This window comes from Geospiza fortis, unplaced genomic scaffold (assembly GCF_000277835.1).
Source record: "Geospiza fortis unplaced genomic scaffold, GeoFor_1.0 scaffold44, whole genome shotgun sequence".
Lineage (NCBI taxonomy): Eukaryota > Metazoa > Chordata > Aves > Passeriformes > Thraupidae > Geospiza > Geospiza fortis.
Genome location: NW_005054404.1, coordinates 1,728,096 through 1,751,900, shown reverse-complemented (window position 1 = coordinate 1,751,900; position 23,805 = coordinate 1,728,096). Strand labels below are relative to the sequence as shown.

At 35.5% G+C, this 23,805-nt stretch overlaps 1 protein-coding gene across 1 annotated transcript; it reads left to right on the top strand.

Annotated features, from left to right (window-relative positions):
* Positions 1–218: 218 nt before the first annotated feature.
* On the top strand, positions 219–22,988 carry SNX2 (sorting nexin 2). Its single transcript, XM_005426188.2, has 14 exons — positions 219–335; positions 7,603–7,766; positions 8,986–9,052; positions 9,262–9,305; positions 9,391–9,532; positions 12,767–12,845; positions 14,044–14,119; positions 15,343–15,456; positions 15,684–15,777; positions 17,521–17,726; positions 18,742–18,885; positions 21,434–21,514; positions 21,622–21,693; positions 22,508–22,988. Exons 1-14 carry the CDS (start codon positions 302–304, stop codon positions 22,556–22,558), a joined length of 1,368 nt encoding a protein of 455 aa, XP_005426245.1. The 5' UTR covers positions 219–301; the 3' UTR covers positions 22,559–22,988.
* Positions 22,989–23,805: the final 817 nt, after the last annotated feature.

Sequence of the window (23,805 nt, the reverse complement as noted above, 5' to 3'; positions counted from 1 at the left end):
TTTTCTCTCAAACAAAGAAATTAATAGCTGTTGACTAGCTCATGTCTTTTATTCATTGTTGCTGTGTTAGGAATGGGAAATGGAAATAGCTGACAGAGTTCCCTTTCTGTAAATCTTTTGTTTCTTTGCAATGAAACAATGTTGCAATAATTCTTATATACTGACACATGGCAACTTGTTCTGTTATAATAATTTCACTTTTTTTTTTTAAATGCAGTCAAGTCCTTCATCTCCAGAGCCAGCAAGTCTTCCTGCAGAAGACCTCAGCACAAACTCCAATGGTCCAAAGCCAGCAGAAATCATGCTAGATGGTGACAGAGAAGATCTCTTTGCTGGTAATGACTGTTTTCTTCTAAATGCCTGTACAAACCATTTCACCCTTGGACTGAAAGAAATGTGCTTTTCTGAGAGGGAGTATTGAAACCTTAAAAGTAGTTTGTTGTAGAGGTCTTTTCTTGTTCTTAGTTGAGTTTGCTTATAAGTTTCTCTGTGGTTTGTATGCCAGTGTGTAGTGTGGGTGTTAAGCTGGACAGTAACATGCTCTGCTAACAGTAAGAATAGTCTTTATAATTTTGTGATTCAAAATGTGTCAAATCTGTTGGTGTGGAAATGCATGACTTAAGTTACTTTCTTGTTTTCTACTTAATAGTCATGTATAATCTGTCCCAGCTTTTTTTCCAGTTATAAAGAGAGAGGTAATTCAGATTGTGTTGCAACTATTTCCTTCTTAATACTCTTGTTTTAATGGAAAGATAACAAACTGGCACATGGGACAAGCCCTATCATTTTACTAGTGCATGATTGTGTCTCTGACAGTTAACAGTATCGCATGCTTTAGAAAAAGATGTGAAAGTTGTGAGAAGTGATCTGTTAATAGACAGAAATTTCTAAAGGTTCATAAATCAGTTGCTACTTCAGTGTCAGTTTTCAACTATCCTGACATGGGTTATTGTTGCTGTCAATTACAGTTGTAGGAACATTAGCTATTCAAGAAAGGAGCTGGAATATTTGAAATATATTATGTGCATAAGATGGTTCTGAATGTTACATCTCAATACGATCGTTTTCCCTATTACTTCATATTGCATTAGTCAGCTGACAGTCTGCTTGGAATACAGTCATCTCATCCTCATTCGTTACCTGATGTCGTCATTCCAAAAGAAACTTTTTAACCTTTAGTTCTGTGTTATTTTGTATAAATGCATATATTCACATGCCCATTACATTTGTTGTCAACTTCCATAACTTGTATTTCCCTGTATTTGAACTTGTTTGTTCATGACACTGTTAGAATATATTGACAAGTTTGGTACCTCTCTGAAAGTGTTTTAAAAGAAACAAGGAATAAAGGATAGAGGGGTGATCTTACTCTTTTTCTGCATTTGTTTTGCCTTATAACTTACAAAGACCATAAGTGCTTTAGCAATGTAGCTTTCTAGTACTAGTACATAATTTGGTTATTTAGCTTCAGTATATAAAGCCAGCTTTTTATAACCACAGACCCATCTGGAGTGGATATTTTAAGAAAGCCAATTCTCCTTTGGCTAATATTAAGAAAAGAAAAAGGAAGACTGGAGTAAATATTGAGAGGAGTCAGACAGAAGTAACAAATGTTTGTAGCCAGATTGTTTCAGCTGAAATGAATGCTTTGAGAATAACACAAGGAATTGGTTTAATGAATTTGGTTTTTGCCGTGTAGGACATTCTCTGAGCGCTTGCAGCACTGAACTGAAGGCATCTAGCACTTCACTTCTACCTCAGCTGAGACTGGTCTTTTGAAGTTCAATTTATAGTACAGAGTGAGTCTAGTACTCTCAAACAGAGGAAAAAACAAATGTGATTTATGGAGCATGAGTTAAAATACGATGTTTTTCACAGTTTCCTGTTCTAAGCAAAAAATTTGTTTAAAGCTGTTGAACTCAAGTAATGAATTTCAGTGTTTGTGTCACTGCCATTCTGAAATGCCATTGTGAAAAACTCTGTTGAATTTGTGTTTCAGTGCTGTGCACTCACAAGTATAACTATTCTTTTCTTTCTTAGGACTGTTTTGCTAGACAGTATAGAAACAGCATGAGAAGGGCAAGATGAGATACCTAATTTCTTGGTCCCAGCATGATTGCAAAAGTCTGGCTTTCTAGGAAAGCAGAATTTAATTTAAAAATTATTGTGACAGAGTTTTTCTTTGACAATTAATTAAGATTCTTTTCCAAAGAATCTTAACTCGGCCCATCTTATAGGAACACTTAAGTGAAGAGGAGAAAAAAAAGAAGCTCCACAGCTTTGTAGTTTCTGTTGTTCCTTCATATTGAATTAGTAGATGCTTTAAAATCCAGGTAAATGAAATCATGTTTGTGGCTCCTGAGAGGAGTGATTGGCATTCTTCAGGGTCAGAAATAATTATAGTTTTTCAGACTTCTAAAAATTGTGATGGTATGCCTCTGTAGCTATTGTAGACTTAACAAAACTTTTCCAACTTGTTTGGTTATTTTGTTCCACCTCATATTGCAGCATAATGAAAAAGAAGGTGAATCAGTACAAATTTTCTCTATGGCTTTAATGCAGGACAGAACCTGGGAAATGGTTTAGGCTTTTTTATTATGCTTAAAACCTCTTTGCTATTGTGTTTCTGTGGCAGCTGCAAAATAATATGTGCAATATAGATATTCATTACTTTTACTCTGGCAATTTACAACTGAACTATTAAAACAGGGTCTCAAAAATTGAAGAAATTAGTTTTCCTGCTGTCATTGGAGATGAGTAAATTTTTCTGCTTTGTTGTGGTTCTGTGTTCTGTAACAAAGCAAATTGTCTTGCTAAACCCACTTAAAAACTTCCGCCCTCAGAATAAAAGTCACTATGTTGATTATTTGGCCAGAAGAATTACTTTATCTTACCTCGTAGAGCTCTTACATGCAGAGACCTTAATGGTCAGTGCTTCAAATGAGGCAGTATTAGGCGTGTCTTAAAGAATTTGGAGATACATCTTAAAGCTTGGTCATCAATAACCTGCTATTGTACAGCGAAGAGCTGCATATTGAACTAGTCTGCCAAAATGTTGACCCCAAATTCAATATATAGCTGCACAAATGTGGCATGGACTGCCCATGAAGGGCACAGTTGTCTGTGCCTTCTACATCTGGGGCTTATAGAAGAGCACTAGATGGTGAACTCATTTGTAAAGTTTTATCAGTTTTTTGTCACCTTCTTCAAAAAAGTGGAAAACTATATTTTTTCCTCTCCTCTGTTGGGTAAAAAATTACTGTTATTTTGTGTTTTCAGCTCAGAAATGAGTTTGGGAATGGATCATGTTATGGAAGTGTCTAGCTATTGTGTGCTGAGGAAAAGCCACTGTGCAAGGGGCTGGGGTGACGTTTGTTTTCATTGGGTTGTTTTTTTGGTGGGATTTTGTGTTGTTTGGTTTTGTGGGTTTTTTTTTCCCTTTAGGCTTTTTTCTTGTGATTTGAGACAGAAAAGGAGGTGATAATTCTCTGATCCAGACAGGATATATTCTTGAGGCTCATCTGAACAGAAAAGCTTCTGGTGTCTGTCAGACCGTTGTCATATAATGTGTCTGATATGAAGAGTTTGTGCAAATGCCTTACTGCTTTTTAGAATCTGCTTGTTCAGTTATTTTGCAAGAAATAAACGCACAAAAGCATGTGAACCTACAGTTTTGAAGTCAGAAAGTCGTCATATTAGTGTGTCACGGTTGCATTAAAACTATTTCTGTTCTCATTAAGGCTATGTTTAATACTTCTGATATAATAAGGACAATGGGCTGTGACTTAGGTATAGTAGTTCTTACAGTCAGTTCAGTTCAATAAAGTCTCTGAAATATTGCAGTGCACAGAGAAGCCTTTTTTAATAGCTTGTCCTCTGTTCTACATAACAGCTTCTGCTTAAGTTTACTTCCAGATTTATATGTTAACATGGACAAATATTCAAAGATAATAAGCCAGTTTAATTATTCAAGCTATGTCAGAATATTAAAGATCTGACATTTGAAAGTGTGACTAGTGAAAATAACTTGTGGCCAAAGTGAGCTGCTAGTGAAGAATTGCAAACTTGCATTTTCTAAGATGGTATTTCACAAAAAACTGCTGGTTGAAAAGTAAAGAAACGAGCTCTGTGTAATGCTGAGATTAAGGCCTGTGCTTGAGTTTTGATAGAAACTTGTGGTTGGCTGTAGAATGTTAATTAAGCATATGTAGTTGTCTCCTACACAGAGTGTCTTCATGTTCTTTTGGAGCTAAGCAACTTGACAGTGATCCCTAACAGACTGTTTATAGATTGAAAAGTATGTATTTATGTCTAGCAGTCTACACTATTAGGTTGATGAGAGTTCTTAATATGTTCTGGTATCTCCTATAACCAATATTAAGTGTTGGATCTCATTATTTCCTCCCCCGAAGTTGGACAGAGCAGTTGCTTGCCTCTTTAAGTGGGAACTTAAGCTCTTGAGAACTGTCCTGGAAAAGAAGACATCTAGATTTCATTTTTCATGCTAATAAAGGTATTGAATATTTTAAAAACCAAACCCCACACAAGAGCACAAAACCTCTCAAATCGAAAACCAGCAATAAACTACACCACAAAACCACAACTTCATATTAAGTTTTCAGGTGAAGATCTAAAATTAATAGATTAAAGAAGTGTTTCTGGAAGTGCCATAGTTTCTACTGTGAAGCCTACCATATGAATTTCCACGGGGAAGAAAAGCACACCTGTAAAACAAGCAGAAGAATTATCAGTAAACCTTTTAATCAGACTATGTCATCTGATTACTCAAAGTAAAGGGACATATGTAAGAAGCATAAATGCCAGAGTTCATCTCTCTTTCATGAGAAATAGATCTTCAGCTCGTGTACTACTCTAAGACTGCTTTTCTGAGGGGGGAAAATAGCTAGAAGTAAGAGCCTGCTTTTTTGTATAAAGCTAATGCTTCTTTTTCCTTTCCGAATCCTTAAATATTTTTGTTTTAAAAAAACATTCTCCCTGTCCAACTGAGTCCCATCATGCCCCTTCCCGTATCTTTTCTATGTCATGCTTCTAGATTTGCATAGTGTCTGGTGGCTTGCCAAACCTGGGGTGAGAGGTAACAAGAGGGAGAAAGGCATAAATTCCCAATTCTTCCTAAAATAACTGACTTACTGCTATCAAACAAACAGATACTATTTTATGTGGGTAAATTCCTTCAGGAAAATAAAAAAGAAACACCAGGCAGCAGCTTTAAAAATTTGCTAATCCTGCTTGGAATTCATTTGATGCACAACCTAGATCACTTTGTGATACTAAGGATATGTGGATACAAGTCTGAAAAAGCCTGGAGAAGAAGTGTGCTTCTGTTTCATCTGATAGCAGTGCTGCTTTATTACATTAAATTGAGTTTTTTCAGGAAGTTATACTTTACAGTAAGAGGATTGTCTTCTCAGCTAATGATTGAATTGTTTAATGACTTGTTTTATTAACCTGTCTAAAATTTGAAGATATAGAGAAGTAGATAATGGTGGTTGATGATTTGTTTCCTGAATGTGCTGGAATACAGCTAGTGATAGAAAAAAGGAAAAACTGAAATGCAATTGCTTTATTTTAGGAATATTTTGTATTTTACATTTCATCATGTATATAGTATGCATTGTTACATATGTATGTGCATATTTTTCCGAGAAATGTTTCTGTGAAACATTCATTTATATATCATGTATGTTGAATGCTGTTCGCCAGCAAAGGAGAGAGCTGCCTCTTGTTGAAATGTTCCTATTCTGCCAAACTAAAAGCTCTTTTGCAGCTGCCTCAGCATGACTTCCCACCTGATCTTAGGTTCCGAATTAAAATTCCATATTGATTTAAGACTCAGTGTCCTTCCTGTGGCATTTGAGGAAAGTAAGCACTAGCAGATACTTATGTTTTTTAAGATTTAGCAGGAAGAATAAAGCAATGCTATGAAAAGAATTATTTTCAAAGAATGGCTGTAGATTCTTCCATTCATATTAAAAATAGAAAATAAAATGAGGTGCTTGGTTTTAACTTTAGTTTGAAAATACTATGAAAATACTATGTAATTTGAAATTAGGAAAAGCAATGCCAGCAGACTGGGGGAATTGATCGTTCCACTTGACTCAGCCCTGCTGAAGCCAAACCTGGGGTGCTGAGTCCAGGTCTGAGCTATCCAGTACGAGGGAGACACGGACAGATGGGAATGAGTCCAGTGCAGGGCCATGAAAATGATTCAGGACATAAAATGTATGGCATAAGAGATGAGATTAAGAAAGCTAGTGCTGTTCATCCTGGAGTAAGGGCTTGGGCTGGGGAGGATCACATAGTGGGTATGAATACTGTAAGGTAGGGAATGGAGAAAGGGGAGCCAGACTTCTCAGTAGTGCCTGCTGACAGAACAGGAGGTAATGGCTACTCTCGGAAAACCAGATAATATATAAGACAAATCTTACAGTTTTGTTTGTTTGTCTTTGAGAGGGGTGAGGGGGTGATGCTAGCTTTGGGTTTTTTTCCCTTGTTGGTTAGGGTGGTCAGACACTGGCACAGGTTATCCGAGGAAGGGGTGGATTCTCCTCCTTGGAGATGCTCATCATCTGGATGTGATCCAGTTGAGCCTGCTCTGGCTAGAGCCCTGCTTGAACAGAGAGGTTAGATGATTTCAAAAGTCCTTTCCAAACTTAGCAGTTCTGAGTGATATGCTCCAAAATAAAATGATGACAGTAAACTTTGTTAGCCTTGAGACAGAATGAGTGTCTGCTTTGGTTTAATGCCTTTTTACCTGTTTGGTAAGTACTACCTACAAAGTCTAGTCTGTGAAAGGACTTGAGGTCTATTGGGAAGTCAGTTTTGGTATCAAATGACTGTTCTGTGGTCCATGTTATCTTTTAAGAAACTGGAATTCTTGAATATGCATGTCTAGTGAGAACACAACATTGTTTGTTTATTTGAGAACAGGAATTTCTGTATACCCAGGAAATGTGTAGTTTGTCAGTGGCCAGAACTGGTTAGTGAGATTTGTAGAGCAGGGGTTTGTGTTGTCTTTAAATAGAGGTGAACTGTCCATAGTTTAAAGGAGTACTCGGTTTCTAGTGAGCTGTTTTAAGCTCCAAAGAGCATGGAGGTAGACTAAAGATAATCTTAATGTCTCACTGGCTAGTACTGCTACTTTACAGTTTGTGGGGTGTTTGGCAGGAGTGGGAGTTTGTAACTTCATTTGCTATATGGCTTAGTCTGCTTAATTACCATTCTATATGACTATATCAGCTGTTGTTCAGAGTGCAAAACAGGTGATGAAAAAGAGCTGCTCCTGTGGTAAAAAAAAATTAACAATATGTCATATGGAAATAAATTATTTGTAGCTTGTGGCTGCTTTAAAATACTCTTTACTGGACATTATTAAAAAAAAAAGGCAATACTGGTCTTAATTTAACCCATTCTGCACTACAAGTCCAAGTGCCATATCTGGTTTTAGCTAGATATTGAAAAACATTATCATGCATAAATGGGTGCTATTTATTTTGTCATCATGCATGTTTGTTGTCTTTGTGATGCATCTCCATCTGTGTTGCACAGGAAATTTATTGCTAACTCAGTATGTTTATCTAGAAGCAACAGAAGAAGTTTCATTGGACAGTCCGGAGAGGGATCCAATACTTTCACCAGAACCTACTCCTGCAGTCACTCCTGTAACACCTACCACATTAATAGCTCCCAGAATGGAATCGAAAAGCGTAACAGCCCCAGTGATTTTTGATAGATCCAGAGAAGAGGTATGCTGTAAACTCTAAACTATGGAAATGTTTCATTTGGATTTTTAAGTTTTGCCTGGTTTTAAAATGTGAGGTCCTAAACATTGGCGCATGGCATTATACCTTGCTGTTTATTTTGCAAAAAAAGTTTAGTGTGAATTTGACTCATGGAAATACTGTAAGAATTCACTAATGAGGTGATTATATTTGAGATATGTAGTATTAGGAGTAAGAAGTTCTGTTCCTTTAGAATAGATACTTTAAAAGTGTGTGTAGGAGTAAGCTGTGAACTTGAAACATGAGAAATGTTTTTAATTAAACTAATTCTAACTAGCTTGTTACAGTTTCAACTTGTATTTCTGAAGCTGTCCCTAACAGGGAAATTGAACAAGCAGTTTTTAGAATTATCCTGCATGCAAACAAACAGCTGAGGGTAGTTGCATTCTTAACATTTCTATTTACATTTGGTGTTCCAGTCAAAGCATGGACATTGCTGAATGCCATTCAGCAACATTCTAGAGAGTTCTCTTACCAGACAGTGGCTTAGCATGCAAGACCTACCCATGACTCAATGATGCCTGCTTCCCCAGATACCACATGATGGCGTTTGATTCAGATTTTGCCCCCTTCAGCCCTGGTACTGTCCCTTCTGCCATGGCATTTCTTAAGATATCTCTTTTTATTAAACTTAGGTATAGTATATGAAGGATTATGAAATTCTGGAACTCAGACAAGTATCAGAGAATTTTCTATCTGTTGCTTTTTCCTTCCCAAGCTCTTCTGCTACAGTTACTGTTAATGAAAAGGAATGTCTGTTCTTTGATTACAGGCACATGGAAGCATTGCAAATGAAAGTGGTTGTGAACCACAGTGTCTGCTGGCATTGTAGGTGATACAATGAACAGACCCCTAAATCTCCTGTACTGAAAGCTTTTGCAGTAGGTCTTAAAACTGAAATCACAGGACCATTTAGTTTGGAAAAAACCCTTAGGATCATTTAAGTCCAACTGTAAACTTAGCACTACCAAGTTTACCCCAAGAACTTCGGTTGCAGTCACAGTTAGTGTTAGAAAGTATATTAACATTGGAAAGTATATTAACAATAGAAAGTATATTAACTGGAAATGTTTCATAATTACACAGAGACTTTTTCTTCTCCTTCCTCTATATCCTTATCCTTGTACCCATAGATAATATGGATGTCCATTACCTTGTTAAATGTGGTATATCTTTTTCCTAGATTGAAGAGGAAGCAAATGGAGATTTGTTTGATATAGAAATCAATGTATCAGACCCAGAGAAAGTTGGTAAGTTCCTTGAGCCTAAAAATTCAGATTGTAGACTGTCTTATTACTTGAAGACTATTCCTAGATTTTAGCATGATTTCCTCTTTAGTTTTCCTTTGGCAATTTTTAGTATCTAGATGGAAATCTATTGGATGTATTTTTTGGACTGAAAAGTGTATGGCAGGATTACACTACCTTGCCCTGGGATAAGTATTTTAATTTTCTTACAGGGGATGGCATGAATGCTTATATGGCATACAGAGTAACAACAAAGGTAGGTAGTTCAACAAACATTTGTCAATACTTTGTATTGTAGCTGAGATGGATCAGTAATTCACAACGATTTTATTTTTTTTAAGACATCACTTTCAATATTCCACAAAAATGAATTCTCTGTTAAAAGAAGATTCAGTGATTTTCTTGGCCTGCACAGCAAATTAGCAACAAAATACATGCATATTGGTTATATTGTGCCTCCAGCTCCAGAAAAAAGTATTGTAGGTAAGTGCTATTCCAGTAAGGTGACACTTAAGTACTGAATACAAAATACTCTTCTACATAAATACTGCTTTCTTCTCAGGTGGTCCAAATATTCTTCATGATCTGTATTTTCCAAAAGTTCATTGGAAAGATATGTAATGGCCTCTTCCAAATTCAGACTAGTGTTGATAATGAGAAGGATATCTCTTAATGCATGGCCTTATGTTTCTTATCTATGATTCTTTCTTTGCTGATGCTTTCAAGAGCTGATTAGTCTATCAAAACAAGAATGAAAGAGAGTTTATTTTTAAGTTGAGCTGTTATCAATTGCTTGCAATATATAGAGGTTCATACATGGTACAGATCTCTGATACTTCTTTTTGTTTCTTTTGATCGTGGTGAATGCAAAACCTCTCATAAATTTTGCAAAGTTTTAATGCAAAAAACGACTTTTGGGTTGAACACCTTAAACGATCAGATATTTTCTCCATGAGCTAAGAAGCAGGCCTGGTGCATTAATTCTTCAGTTTTGTGATCTCTAAGTAGGAGAGGTTCTTTCAAAATAGGTAAATATTTAAAACAGTAAAGCTTGTTAAAGAATTTTGTGTTACTCATATAAATAAGTGACTCAAATCTAGAATGCTGTTTGATATGTAGGTAATGACAGAACTTCTTTTCAGTAATTTAGTCTGTAAAGATAATCAGAGCAGCAGTTTTTTATGTAAGTAGGAATGGGCAGATTGAGTAGATGTAGGCAGCAAGAGGCTTGGAAAATTTATTATTTTACTTCTGTGGAAAAGCACTGTGTTTTTAAGCCTGTGAGACTGAAAATTTGACCTGAATTTTTGGTAATTCTTGAAGTTTATGGGTAATTCTGTAATAATCAGTTTTTCCTGTAACAAAAATAAGTTTAATTCCAAATGCTAACAGGGCGTATGGAAATGGAATGAGGTTTCTGATCATGTCCTTTGGATGATACAAAATTTAAGGCATTTATGACAGTGCCCATTTACATGAAATTGTAGTGCTTGCATCACAGTCAAATTCAGCTTAGACTGGATTTCAGCTATCACTTGAACAAAACAGCATAAAAATTGATGCACCTGGAAGACGGTAAAATGGCAGATCATACTGCAGTGCAAGCAAGCGCTGGCTGGTGCTTCAAAGCCTTGTGTAGAAACTTTAACTTACAGGTAGGTTGGGAAAACTCAGAAGCTGTAGAATATTTTCAAAAGAGCATGAAACTCCCTCTTTAAAGTTGAACTTCATAGGTGTTACTTAGTTCTGTTCAACAGCATGTAGTCACTACATTTCCAGTTCTGGAGAAAAGGAGGAGTTGATTCTGGTCTGTTTTGAAATCATGCATCTTAAAGCAGAGAGTTGAGAAAACAGCTGAATGTAAGATTATAGTCTTTACATTATGCATGTTTATGTTTAAAGTCTTAATACATAATGTTATACATTCAGTGTTATGCAGTGTGTGTTGTAAAGTCCCTTGTCTGTTAATTCAGCTACACTGTTGGTAACACCTGGAGTTTAAAGCTCCGATTTTATTGTGCTGATGGGTGGTAGAGGCTGGAATTTTAGATCTTGACTACAAATTCAACTCCATCAAGTACTGACTGTGGAACACAAGGATAAAAATGAGTCAGTTGTGAACTGGAATTTGGCATTCATTAAGGTACCTCACTATTTACATAAGTGTGTATGAAAATCACATTTTCATTTTTAAAGAAAGTAATCTGTTATGTCATGGATCTTTTCCTGTGAAGGAAGAGTGCTTGGTCTACAGAAACAGTCTTTACACTGGTATTTAAATAGGCTTATATTAGTAGAGAAAGAAATGTGGCAAGATATTTAGAAGTAACTGTCATTTTTTACAGGGTAGGAGTTCCTCATATGTGTAATTTGTTTGTGTATTCAGTTTCTCCCTAGGAACTTCTGTTCAAAGTTCATCTATGAAGGCTCTTTTTTATTAAGCCACAGGATTTCCTTCTTTCTGCAGTAAAATATTATTGTATAGTAATACTGTAATGTAAAAAGATGAGGCATGTGAATTACCTCAACTTCCCTTGAATACTTGAATCACTTCTATTTGAAGACATACTCAATTTTACTGACAAATTTATGGATTTAATTACATTATGCTGTGTAGAATAATTTTGGGAAAAAATCTTTATCAGATTTATTTTCATCATGTTGCAGAGGAGGGAAAAGCTAAGACTGAGAGGTTAAGAGTTCAGTCTTGTTCCTGTAAGGCTTTGCTGCTTGTCTCCTCCAGGGGTTACTGTGTGAAACTTCTGTGTCCAGAAGGGAGGTTGGGTGAGGAACTTAGGGAACTGTTGACAGTGAGTACATCATCAGAATCTCAAAACTTTCAGCTAAAGAGACACAAAAGTAATAACAGATAAGAAAAATACTACAGCTACAAATCAGACATCTGGGTTGTATAATAAAATACCTTTCCTTAAAATACCTTTTATTATTTGTATAATAAAATACCTTGTTTTTCAGGAAATAAGAATAATTATTGATGTCCTGTGTTTCGTGGTGGTTTTGATTGGACTCAGGTTGCTAAACTCCAAGTTTATATCTTTAGCATGACAAATAGTGAGTTCAGTCTGACTATTTTAGAGTTCTTCTGTTGCTGAGGTTGAATTTATTTCCTATGGCATGACACATCAATAACTAGTTGCCACTCTTGTCTTGATCAGAGAAAGCACTGTAAGGCTACATACATTTTATTCTGCTGATTCGGTTCTCCATGGAATTCAGTTCAGAATTTTCAGAACTTGTTAGTTTGCATTAATTAATTAAAAAACTATTAGTTTTAGAACTGAAAAGAAAAAATAGTAGAAGGAAAATAATGGTACTAAGCTTACCAGTGAATAGGCTTATAATCTGAGAACATTTTTGTATACTGCTTTATATGGCTAACTGTTTTCTTTTTCTGGATGTGAGTTGCCAGTAAGACTGATCAGCATTTACATTGTTTTCATAAATGCAAGTTAACCTAGTTTTACTTAACTGTTAGTTGCAATTAATATGTCACCGGAAATTGAGTATTTCGCAGAGCTACTTTCACAAAACCATGCACCTTGCAGTTGATTTTTTTAATGTTCCTATGTAGTGTTTTTCACTGTAATTTGATTTACATGTGTAAAGCTGGGTGAGCCTTATATTCTAATCACATCAGTTATGTTAATGATTTATCTGTGATAAAAATAAAATCAATATGATGCTGTTTCCTTCAAGGCATGACCAAGGTTAAAGTAGGCAAAGAAGATTCTTCATCTACTGAATTTGTGGAGAAAAGAAGAGCAGCTCTAGAAAGGTAATGTGTGTATCTAACTAAAATTTATTTAGGCTCAGAATTACTTGCAGTATACTATTTGAGTTCTGTAACTGCAACACTGGTGATCTGTACTTAAGTGAGTGCTGGGGACTGTATACAACTGTAAAAATTTTGAGTAGAAATTGACTAATTCCCATTAATAACAGGAAGAGTAGCCCTAATCATAAAGAAGATTACAGCTGACTTGTTTCAGGCTTAAAATTAAGATTGCAGAGGTTCATAAATAAAACTACCATTACAATCCTGTATAGACATTTTGGGTTGAAAGAATTAAGACAATTACAGTAATGTATTTATTCCATAGCAAATCAGCTGTTGGGCAGGAAGGCAGGTGAAGAGGCCTTCAAACACTTGAAAGTAAAATGGGCTTCTGATGATGTGCATTGGTGACACTGATATGACTTGCTGAATTTGGCATAAGAGATACTGGATCTCTGTCACCCAGCACTGATATATAGCTGATACTGTGAAAGTATCTTTGTCAGGAAGGGGTCCTGTCCCTGGTATACTGCCACCTTAACCTTAACTTGTACTTCATACAGAGTATGGAACAAGGGAAAAAAGTTGAGCAATCTAATGTGTACAATAGTTTAACTGCAATCCTTGCCTTCTTCAGGAAAAAAAACAGATAAGGATCTGGTAAACATACCTAGTGGAGGGTGGGTAAAAAATTACACTTGAGGTCTAAGCAGAAGTGCAGAAGAAAAAAAGGAATGAGTTACATTGAATTGTATTTGTGCATGTATGAGAACTAAATGGATTGAAGACTCTTATCTATCCAGCGCATAAATAGTTTATACCTAGACTAGAATCAACTAACTTGTCCAAGATTCCCTATAATTCTAAAATAAATCAGCCAGAATTACCTGTAACAAAAAGACTGTCCACTGCAGTGCACAAAAATATTTAAACATGTTCATTTTTTTTTCCGGAATAAGCAGCTTAATAAAGGAGTCTTCACTCAGCTGTTTAGAACAAGAAGCATATTATTTTCCCACTGTGCAACAGTGGCAGGCCCCACCTTAAGGAGTTTCTGATGTAAACAAGCTATGTTGTGAAACACTACCCAATCTTTAGTATGTTATGTTGTGGTATGGAGTGCAAGGCACTGTCTTAGATTCAGTCAGGCACGTTAGATCTGTTCTGTTACCTGATATTTTAATTTTTAAAATCATAGGTATCTACAACGAACAGTAAAGCACCCAACCTTGCTACAGGATCCAGATTTGAGACAATTCTTGGAAAGTTCTGAGGTATTTATGTTCCTTTAACTTCTCTTATTTATTTCTAGATATGGTATCCTACCAAGCAATATATTCACTTTATATTGAGACCAAATCCCCTAAATTAATATGAAATCAAATTGGCCCATACCCTTCACGGCTAGAATGGCAGAGGGTACTTAGTTAATGGTATGCCTCAGGCTCTGGTAAAACTTACAGTGCTAGTGACAAAAAGCTATTTGCTGTATAGTGACTTCTCAAGTGAGTCGGTCTTTTCAGTTTTGATGCTTGTTAAGTAAGATATAAAATTAAACTGGCTTGGAGCACCTCTCTTGCGTCTAGGAATTCAGCTTGAGGTATATTGGTAGGATAATGTGAAATGCTGGCAGTGCTGCTCACCAGGCTGGGTATTTTTGTAAACAAGGATTTCAGTCGCCTATACTATTAATCTGGTACCTTTCACAATATTAAATACATTGTTAAAGATACAATGTATGTCTTTATAAATGTGCATAGTGGTTTCACGCTAATACTGAACTGTGTTTTGGCTAATGTCAGTATCTTAGTTATACTAATAAGTCACAGAGGCCTCCCTACTGACAAAAGCATCAATAGATAACTTACAGTGGGTTTGTCAATGCTGCTGACGGGCAAAACATCACATGAAGGGTAAATGGTCTGACATAGGGGCCACCTTGTGTAGCATATACAATCTAGCCTGAATAATAATATCAATTAAATGTAAAGTTTGTTAATTTAACTATGAGTGTGTCTCAGTACCAAAGCAGATAACTTACTTGAGGTATGTTTATAGACTTATATTGAAAAGCAAAAAGTCATCAACCTTTTATTATCAGCATGCAGTGCATGTGTTGCATTACAGTTAAATGTGTAACAGAATTTCCTTTGTCTAATTTGTTATAAATCTAAGCTTTTCTGTTCCTGTAGTGGCAATTTGTTTATTGTAGCATATAGGTGGCCATTTAGGACATTTGGCTAGTTCATAACAGCTTTGGACAAGTGGTTTGTTTGTTCCATTTAAATGTAAAGATGTAGAAGAAAAGTAAATAGTCTGTATTTTTAAGTTTTCCTCTTGAGAATGTAGAAGTAGTAAATTTGAGAAATTAGATTCCACTATATTGAAACACATAGGACTAAAGAAAACACTATATCCTTTTCTTTCCCCCTTGTGCCCAGTTAAACCTCCATCCTTTTAACCAGTCTCTTTGCCCTTATTTGTCATTCAATTCCAGCTGCCGAGAGCAGTTAACACCCAGGCTCTGAGTGGAGCAGGAATATTGAGAATGGTGAACAAGGCTGCCGACGCTGTCAACAAAATGACAATCAAGATGAATGAATCGGATGCAGTAAGAGCTGATTTTTCAGCTTGAATAATGAGATGAATTAATGAGCCTCAACAATTGCATTTTAAAGCTGTAGAAGTAGAAAATGGGTTATTAATTTCCTTATTGGCTTGAATTCTTAGCTGTATCAGTTGACCACCCTGGAAGTACCTGGATAATTTGCTTCTTTAGAACCAGAAATATTTTTGGTAATCTAATTTGTAATGCTTGACTCTTTCATCTTTTGTCAGTGGTTTGAAGAAAAACAGCAGCAATTTGAGAATCTGGATCAGCAACTTAGGAAGCTTCATGCCAGTGTTGAAGCATTAGTCTGCCACAGAAAAGGTAACTTTACTTTTAAATGAACCTTAGGAAATGGCGATGAAACAAGAGCTCAGCATGTCAGAACTCTTAACTAAAATAGTTACACAACATATTTTAGTACAAACATTTTCTACTTGTATCTTCTATTTTAAACTGCTCTAGTATTTTTTTTAATTTTAAATTTAACCAGGGTATCTGTCATTCCTAGAGTCACTGTAATGATCTAGCTTATTTTTTTCCCTTGCACAGTGTCATTATCAGACCTAGCAAGTGATTCTACTACTGTAGGCATCCATAAATTTATCTTTAGGTCTCATGGCAAGAGTAATTTCTTTCTGAACAAAAAGTGGCTGCATAAATCCATTTAAACATCTTTTGGTTCAGTATTGCTCTGTTAACTGAGTTTAAGTGCTTACGCAGGAATATCTTATTCTTAATTTAGTCTGCATAATGATATAGCCTCAAGCTACTGTTAAGGTAAACTTTTCTGGGAAGATAAGTAGTCACAGAATATCAGCTTTTTGTTTGCTTATTTTAGATAAAAGCAAAACCTGTAAGCTTATGTTGCAATAACCTGTGCTGCTCTTTGACAGAGATGGATTTCTATCAGATTATTAAAAAAACCCAACATAGTAAAAACCAAAACAAACGAGACAAAACCCTAAACAAACCACAATTATGAATTTGTAGCTCAAGAAGATGCTAAGTGTGCTTTCTGATAATATTTTAGTATGTTAAAATACGGTGTTACCTTTGAGTGCTTCCAAAATACGTGAAAATGTCATAAGTTGCTTTCTCATAATTCTAATCAAGAATTGCTCTCTGCAGTAAGAATATCTTTAGCCACCTATCCTCAAGGCTAAGGAGTATTTAAGAAGTAATGGAAAATGGAAATCTTTATTTGCGGTTGATTTGACACCTTATAGATTTGAAGAAGTGTTGGATCATTGGGTTTTTCTAAGAGTTGTGTTCAAATTGTAAAGGTTTTAAATATCTGAAGACAGCTTCCTTCTGCAATCACTTCTGGTGTTCTGATGGTTCTACAGGAGCAGCAAAATTGCAAACTAACCTGAAGTAATTTGGTCCAAACATTTGTTCAAAGGTCCTTCATGGAACTAATCTTTGTACAGGATTACTTACATGGGATTTGAGACAACTGCACCAGTATTTGTTAATAAATAAGCTCAAAACTTCACTTCCACGGATGCTGATAGTATGTGAGCTTTGGTTGTTTTTAATTTTAAGGCATATCAGAATGTGACAATACATTACAGTATGCACATGTAATAGTTACTTAAAGTCAATAAACAGCCCAACAGAAATAAATTCCACTCATGGGAGTGGTGATTTTGTGAAAGGGTTGATTTTGTTTCTATGCTGAACTAAATGGAAAATATGTGCTGTAAACCTGTTAAAACTTTTCTGAAAATTTGTTCTGTGGGTGACTTTGCTTTTGTTTTGTCGGTTTGCATTTTCTCTGAAGTAGGCAATTGGATAATACTGGAGTGACTTTTTTTTCATATCTTTTGCTGAACAGAGTAAGCATGGCATTAACAGACTTGGCAAAGCATTTACTGATTGATAGTTTTTTTGCACAGGAGTCTTTCTCCCAAATGTGGTTTCATTGTGATGTCCTTGTGTATCTTACTGTGATCTTTACCTTAATTTCAGTTGGTGAAGTTAAACCTCTGCTCTGGTGATTTATGCTGCAGAGTAATATAATAAATTAACTAAATCATGCTGAACATTACTCCTGTGTTTCAGAGCTTTCAGCCAACACCGCTGCCTTTGCTAAAAGTGCTGCCATGTTAGGTAACTCGGAGGACCACACTGCTCTGTCTAGAGCTTTGTCTCAGCTTGCAGAGGTTGAGGAGAAGATAGATCAGTTGCATCAAGAACAAGCTTTTGCTGATTTCTATGTGTTCTCAGAACTGCTTGGTGATTACATTCGTCTGATTGCTGCAGTAAAAGTGAGTACTACTAGGAAAAATACTGATTTAGCATTTAAAGTCATATTCCTCAGCATATAGGTTTAGGGTAAATGAATGTGTGCATTTGCTCATGTAACACAATTAAGTTTTTGCCTGATGTTCTAGCGGGGTAAAGTGAAAGCATTCATGAGTTACTCCTGTGATAAAAATGGCTGTGATCAAAGATGTGAATGGAGTGGTTAGATCCAGAAAAAATGGAAATCTACTTTGAGCAATACTGATTTTGTATAGTATTTGGGGATACTGTACTGCACTGTGTCTAAGCATACAGCACCTGTTTATTTCAGATTACTTACTGTTACAGTAAGCACACATAAATATGGAAGAACATAATTTGGTATTCTATATTTAGCAGATAGCCAGTAATGTCTTTAAATAAGAAAAAAACCTCCATTTGTGGATCTACATCCCATTTAAAAAAATATTCAATTTAAGTTTAAGCTATGCTGCACAGCATGATTATGTTTAGACATGAGAACAGGTGTCTGTGAATTCCTTCCAGAAATACCTTTGAACTTACCAGGTTGTTGGAAGTCCATATTTTTCTTTTGATTTTGTTTCTTTTTTTTTTCTTTAATATGCGTACTTCACTTCTGCTGCCTTAGTCTGTTGCTAACATAAACATGCGGCTGAAAATGCTTGTAATACATATGCATGAACAGTTTCCTAATATCTGCAGTTAGAGAATTGTTTGCATGATAGGGCACTTCATAGTGGTTGTTTTGGTAGTGCTTTGATAAAATGAGGGACATAAAATGATTTGGAGCACTGAAGTGTCTGCTCTGAAAAGGGCTCTTGAACAGCCTGTCATTTGTGGAAGGTATTGAACTGTGCAAGCATGATGTTAAGTGAAATGCAATACATGGTAGATACACTAAGGTTTCTTTGAGTATACTACTTGTTTCAGCTTTATGCTAGAATTATTCTTTTCCTACTGAGAATTTAGATAGACCAAACAATTCCAGTTGTTCAGTAAGTTTGTCTATTCTCACAGGGTGTGTTTGACCATCGAATGAAATGCTGGCAGAAGTGGCAAGATGCTCAGGTCACTTTACAAAAAAAACGTGAAGCTGAAGCAAAGCTCCAACTAGCCAACAAACCTGATAAATTACAGCAAGCTAAAGATGAGATAAAAGAGGTAATGTTATCAAACATTATTTTGGAGGTCAGACTTTCTGCATCAGCTCATTCATTCTGCATTAATGCTGCTTTATACCATTTTTGTTTACAAATCACTTACTTGCTGTTTCCCATATTTACTGAATTTTTTAAATAGAATTTACTTAAAACACTAAATGTGTGCAATTTTTACTCATTATAAGATCTGTAAGACAGTTAATACTGTCTCTACAGTCTGGGAGATGGGAGGGAGGGAACATGGACAAGTTGATGCTTTTAACTGCTAACGGCTCACTTGGATAGGCAGAGGAGCATTTCTTGGTTTCTAAAGCTAAGATGACTGGGTAAATCCAGCAAAGACAGCTAATAGAGAGCTATTCCTATGTTTTGCTTAAATATGCAGCTTTTCTACCCATATATATGTGCATGTATATATGGTGTAATTTCAGTAAAAATAAATCTAACATGTTGAAGTGTCATAATTTATACACTTTTTCTATCATGCTTCACTAAGGAAATTGAAGAGGTAGGACAACTTAATTATTTAACACTAATGCATTCTGAGTATGCTCTAGTGCTCTCCCATTAAATAATGGAAGAATGTTATTGCAGATTTCAAGCTCTTTTACACAGTTGCTTTGTTTGGCTTCGTCATTGGTCACTAACCACATGCTCTTTTGTTCTTTTTGCCCTTTGATATATTTCACATACAGTATTATAATTACTCATTAACTTGATTTTCTTTTCCTTAAAGAAGTTCTTTGTTTACTGAGAAAAACTACAGTTACTCTTGTGTGACCACATTCTTGTTGATTGCCTCTACTGATGCACAGTAAATTTCCTGATTATTGGTAGTAGTGGGAAATAGTGGTTGTTTCCCAGTCCCAATATTAAAGCAATTGCTTTCTTCTCAAGGAATTCTTTTTCCTGCATTATTGGATAACTAGAGAACATTTTTAGTAAACCCACAGTTTGAGTGTGCCAGTTGAAAATCTCACTGGAACTGAAATGTGTTCAGAATTGCTGAATTCTGTAATAGTGGACCCTCTGGCAGAGGAATTGCAAAGTGGAAGCCTAAGCAACTTGAGCATCATCCATGACTCAGTTGTTTTTTGTGGGTAAAAGGACAATGGATGGTCCTAGAGATACCTTGTTGAATGAGAAATTTCTCATTGTCAGATACTATAAAATGGCAAACTGTTACCCAGTAATAATTCACATAGGACCTGGGCATGATGAAACTGAAATATAGAATTCATTAGGCCTATAGAAGCTTTCACAGAAATCTCAGGCGCCTCTGTTTGACGTGGAAGGAAGGTATGGGCAATCCTAATCTATTTTTCCTTAACTGTGTTTTATGCTATTTAGTTACTAGCTAACTGTTCAGGCTGATCTTCCAAGAAGAAGATACTATTATGACTTACTAAAAAGATTCATAATGTATATCTAAAAGGGCAGTCAGGGAACTGTGAATAAATATATACTAAAAATACAAATATGGAGATGTTTTTTGGAACATAGATGATGTTTATCTCATACCACAGTAGAAACTTGACGCTGCATCACAAAATGCTTTTGTGAAATAAGTAGCACCACTGGATTGCTAGCAGCCAGATGCTACATTGAAGCATGTTGCTTCCCTGCTGCTTTTTCTGATGAAGATAAATGTTACTGAATGTATTCGTTCTCAGTTAATATGTTGAGAAGAACAGATACGGTTGCATTTCAAAGAACTGTTCGCCTGCTGGGGGGCCCTCTGTTTATCTACGCAACCAACTTAATGTAATAGGTGTGTAAAAGCAGTTACGGGGCCACGTAGATGCTGATGATCCTTCTTGTCTAGCTGGATTCTTTTCACAGAAACCAGGAGAAACAATCTGGTGTCATATATTGTTACAGGAATGCAATGTTCGCAATATGGCATAAACCCATAAGAAACATCTCTTCTGAATTTTCCTCTAGTGATCTTCTTACCTGCAGTAATGTTTCTAGTCCAGCTTTCTGTGAAAACAGTTGCCACTGAAAAAAAAGGCTTGTGCTTTGGAAAGCAGATAAGCACATCCTCAGAGGCTTGTCATTTGCAACAGAAATATGATAGCAATAATCAAATACTTGATCAGAGGCAGAGATGAAGGTTTACTCATCTCTTCTGGAATTAGGAAAGTATGGGGAACTAACTTGAGACTCTTCCAAGCTTGATTGGACAGGTTTAGGTTCCTTTGTATGTAGTTTGTAAAGGGAATAGTAAGTAAAACCTTTGAGATATCCATTTTGTTTTCTAAAGAATATTTTTTAAATGTTGTTGAATGTTCTTAATAGCTGTACTAAGATATTTTTACATTTTATCTACCGATAGCATTGGCTTAAAGATACCTTTGTTGTAACTGATCTGATGACATCCTATAACACAAAGTTGAAATTGTTATTGTAAGATTTTCTTTTAAATAGGCCAAAACAATCAAATAGGTCCTCTTAGCTCTTAAGTGACTATCAGTGTGCTAAAAAAATTATAGATAGACTGAATAGACAACACAAAATCTTACCTCTGTATGTCTTTCCTTTGCCAGTGGGAGACAAAAGTTCAGCAAGGGGAAAAAGATTTTGAACAGATCTCCAAAACCATTCGCAAGGAAGTGGGAAGATTTGAGGCATGTATAATTTTTTGCAAGTAAATGACAGTGCTACTGTACATAATATTAACATTATAAGTAACATTTGTTAAGAAGTTAATACGCCATAATTTATTTATTAACAGAAGGAACGAGTGAAAGACTTTAAAACTGTTATTATCGAGTACTTAGAGTCGTTAGTGCAAACACAACAGCAGGTAAGATAAATTTTAAGCTTTGTACAAGTTAATAAATAATACATGCTGTGTTAGGTTAGTTAGAAAAATATGGGCTTTAAGCACAGCTGTTTCTAAAACATTAAGAGCTACTAGTCTGTGCTGTATTGGTGAATGACATGATGACTGCAGTTTCCCAGCCCATGCATAACTGTAATTCAATGAAGCAACGGAGAAGTTCCCTTAGGGATATGGGCAAGCAGAGGGTCTTGTTATCTTCTCAAACTGAATTAGTACTTTTACTTAGAGATTGGAGTAAATTGTAATCAATATGTACTTACACTTACTGAAGAGACTTGGATTTTTAAATGTTTATTGCTCTTTTTTTAAAATGTAGAATATTATTGGATACTGAATATTGAAAAGTATTAAATATTGAATATTGGAAAGTATTAAAACAGTTTTCAGTGTCTGAGAAGTGGGTCTCGTTACTAGAAAAAGTCCAGGCTCTTTTTTCTGCTCATGGCAGGAATAGAACCCTTCAGCTTTGTTTAATTTAAAAACACCTGAAAAACAGTGTCTTAAGTGGTAAGAAGAAGTGACTGATCTTTTGAAAAAATCTGTATCATTTTATTCTATACCATTGTGTTCAACATGTGGCAACATATCTATAGTTATGAGCAGATTTATGTATTCATTACTTGTGTTTTTTCTTGCACTATGTAAAAATATTAATGAATAAGTACCTACATTCTTACTTTGTCTCGTGGAGGCAAGTTTACTGCAAGAGGAGGTACGTATGCATCGTGGTTTTCAACATTTAGTACCTAATTTATGATTTTCCCTTCTCTTCAAGCTAATAAAATACTGGGAGGCATTCCTACCTGAAGCCAAAGCCATTGCCTAAAAGAAGAATATTCCAAATGACAAGACACTCTGGATGTTTGTCCTGGATAAAACTAAATTCCACAGTGAAATCACTTTAAATCATCCAAATAAACCACTATATATTTTAAGAATTAACATGTGGCTTTTTTATATACCACAGCATTTTATTAACAAGCTGCATGTCCTGACCCTCTTTGAAGTGGACTGTGGCATGATGTTCTGCAATACATTGCTGAATTGAACACGACTGTGTCTTAATCCTTGCACTAAAACGTGCACTGCAAGGCCAGAAAGCTGATATTTTTGTTCTCTACAACACAATGTTCTGTAGTATGTTTACCTGATCTTTATGAAACAAATTTAATTGCATTGATTAATGTTCATTTAAACATTCCTGTACAAAATCATGTTTTTGTGATTACAATAATAAAGGGATGTACCTTGTGAAATGTTAAACACTCTGTGCTTATGTCTGTTGATACTTGCTGGTGTTCTTAGGAGTACTGTCTAGAACAAATTAAGATGTATCCAGGGCAAACCCAACATTTTGCAAAGAGTGATGGAGAAGGTATTAAAGATGCACAAACAATTACCCATGGTAAACTGTTCTGGTTTTTAATTCTGAATCTCTTCATTATAGGTGTTCTTTTCACTTGAAGTTATCACTGCCTTGGCAAATTCTCCTGTGTTAGTACTCATAGGGTCAAAAGACATGCTTGGGCAACAGACAGATGTAAACTGAAATCTTCTTCAAGTTTTTACAAAGCTTCTGCAGAATTAAAATCACCTGCATGGTCAAATACTGATGTCTTACTGGACTGACACACTGCATCAGTTGTATTCAGTTGTAATCTCAGGATACAAAAATAAAAAAAACCATCGTGCAGTAATTCTGGTAATAGTTGAGGAAGAAAAGTGGGTAATTCAGCTGAGTGTTTGATAGTTGTAAGAGCTAGTATTCTGTTTGGATTTTCTTCAGTAGAAAATATATTTGAAGGGACTGGTTATACCTTTTGCAAGAAATCAGAGCATGTAAACATTTTTCTGAAATACACAATATTAATGTAAGATGTGATGTCCTGTCGTTTTAATGACATACTGAACTTGTTGATATATTAGTATTAATGTTAACAAATTTTAGGCAAATATACCCTCATAAAAAAGCAAGAGAAGCTGTTCCTTTCAGCTAATCATAAGACTACAGGATAAACACATGAATTTGTACTGTTTGGGGTCAAATATAAAAGAGCACATAATACCATTTCT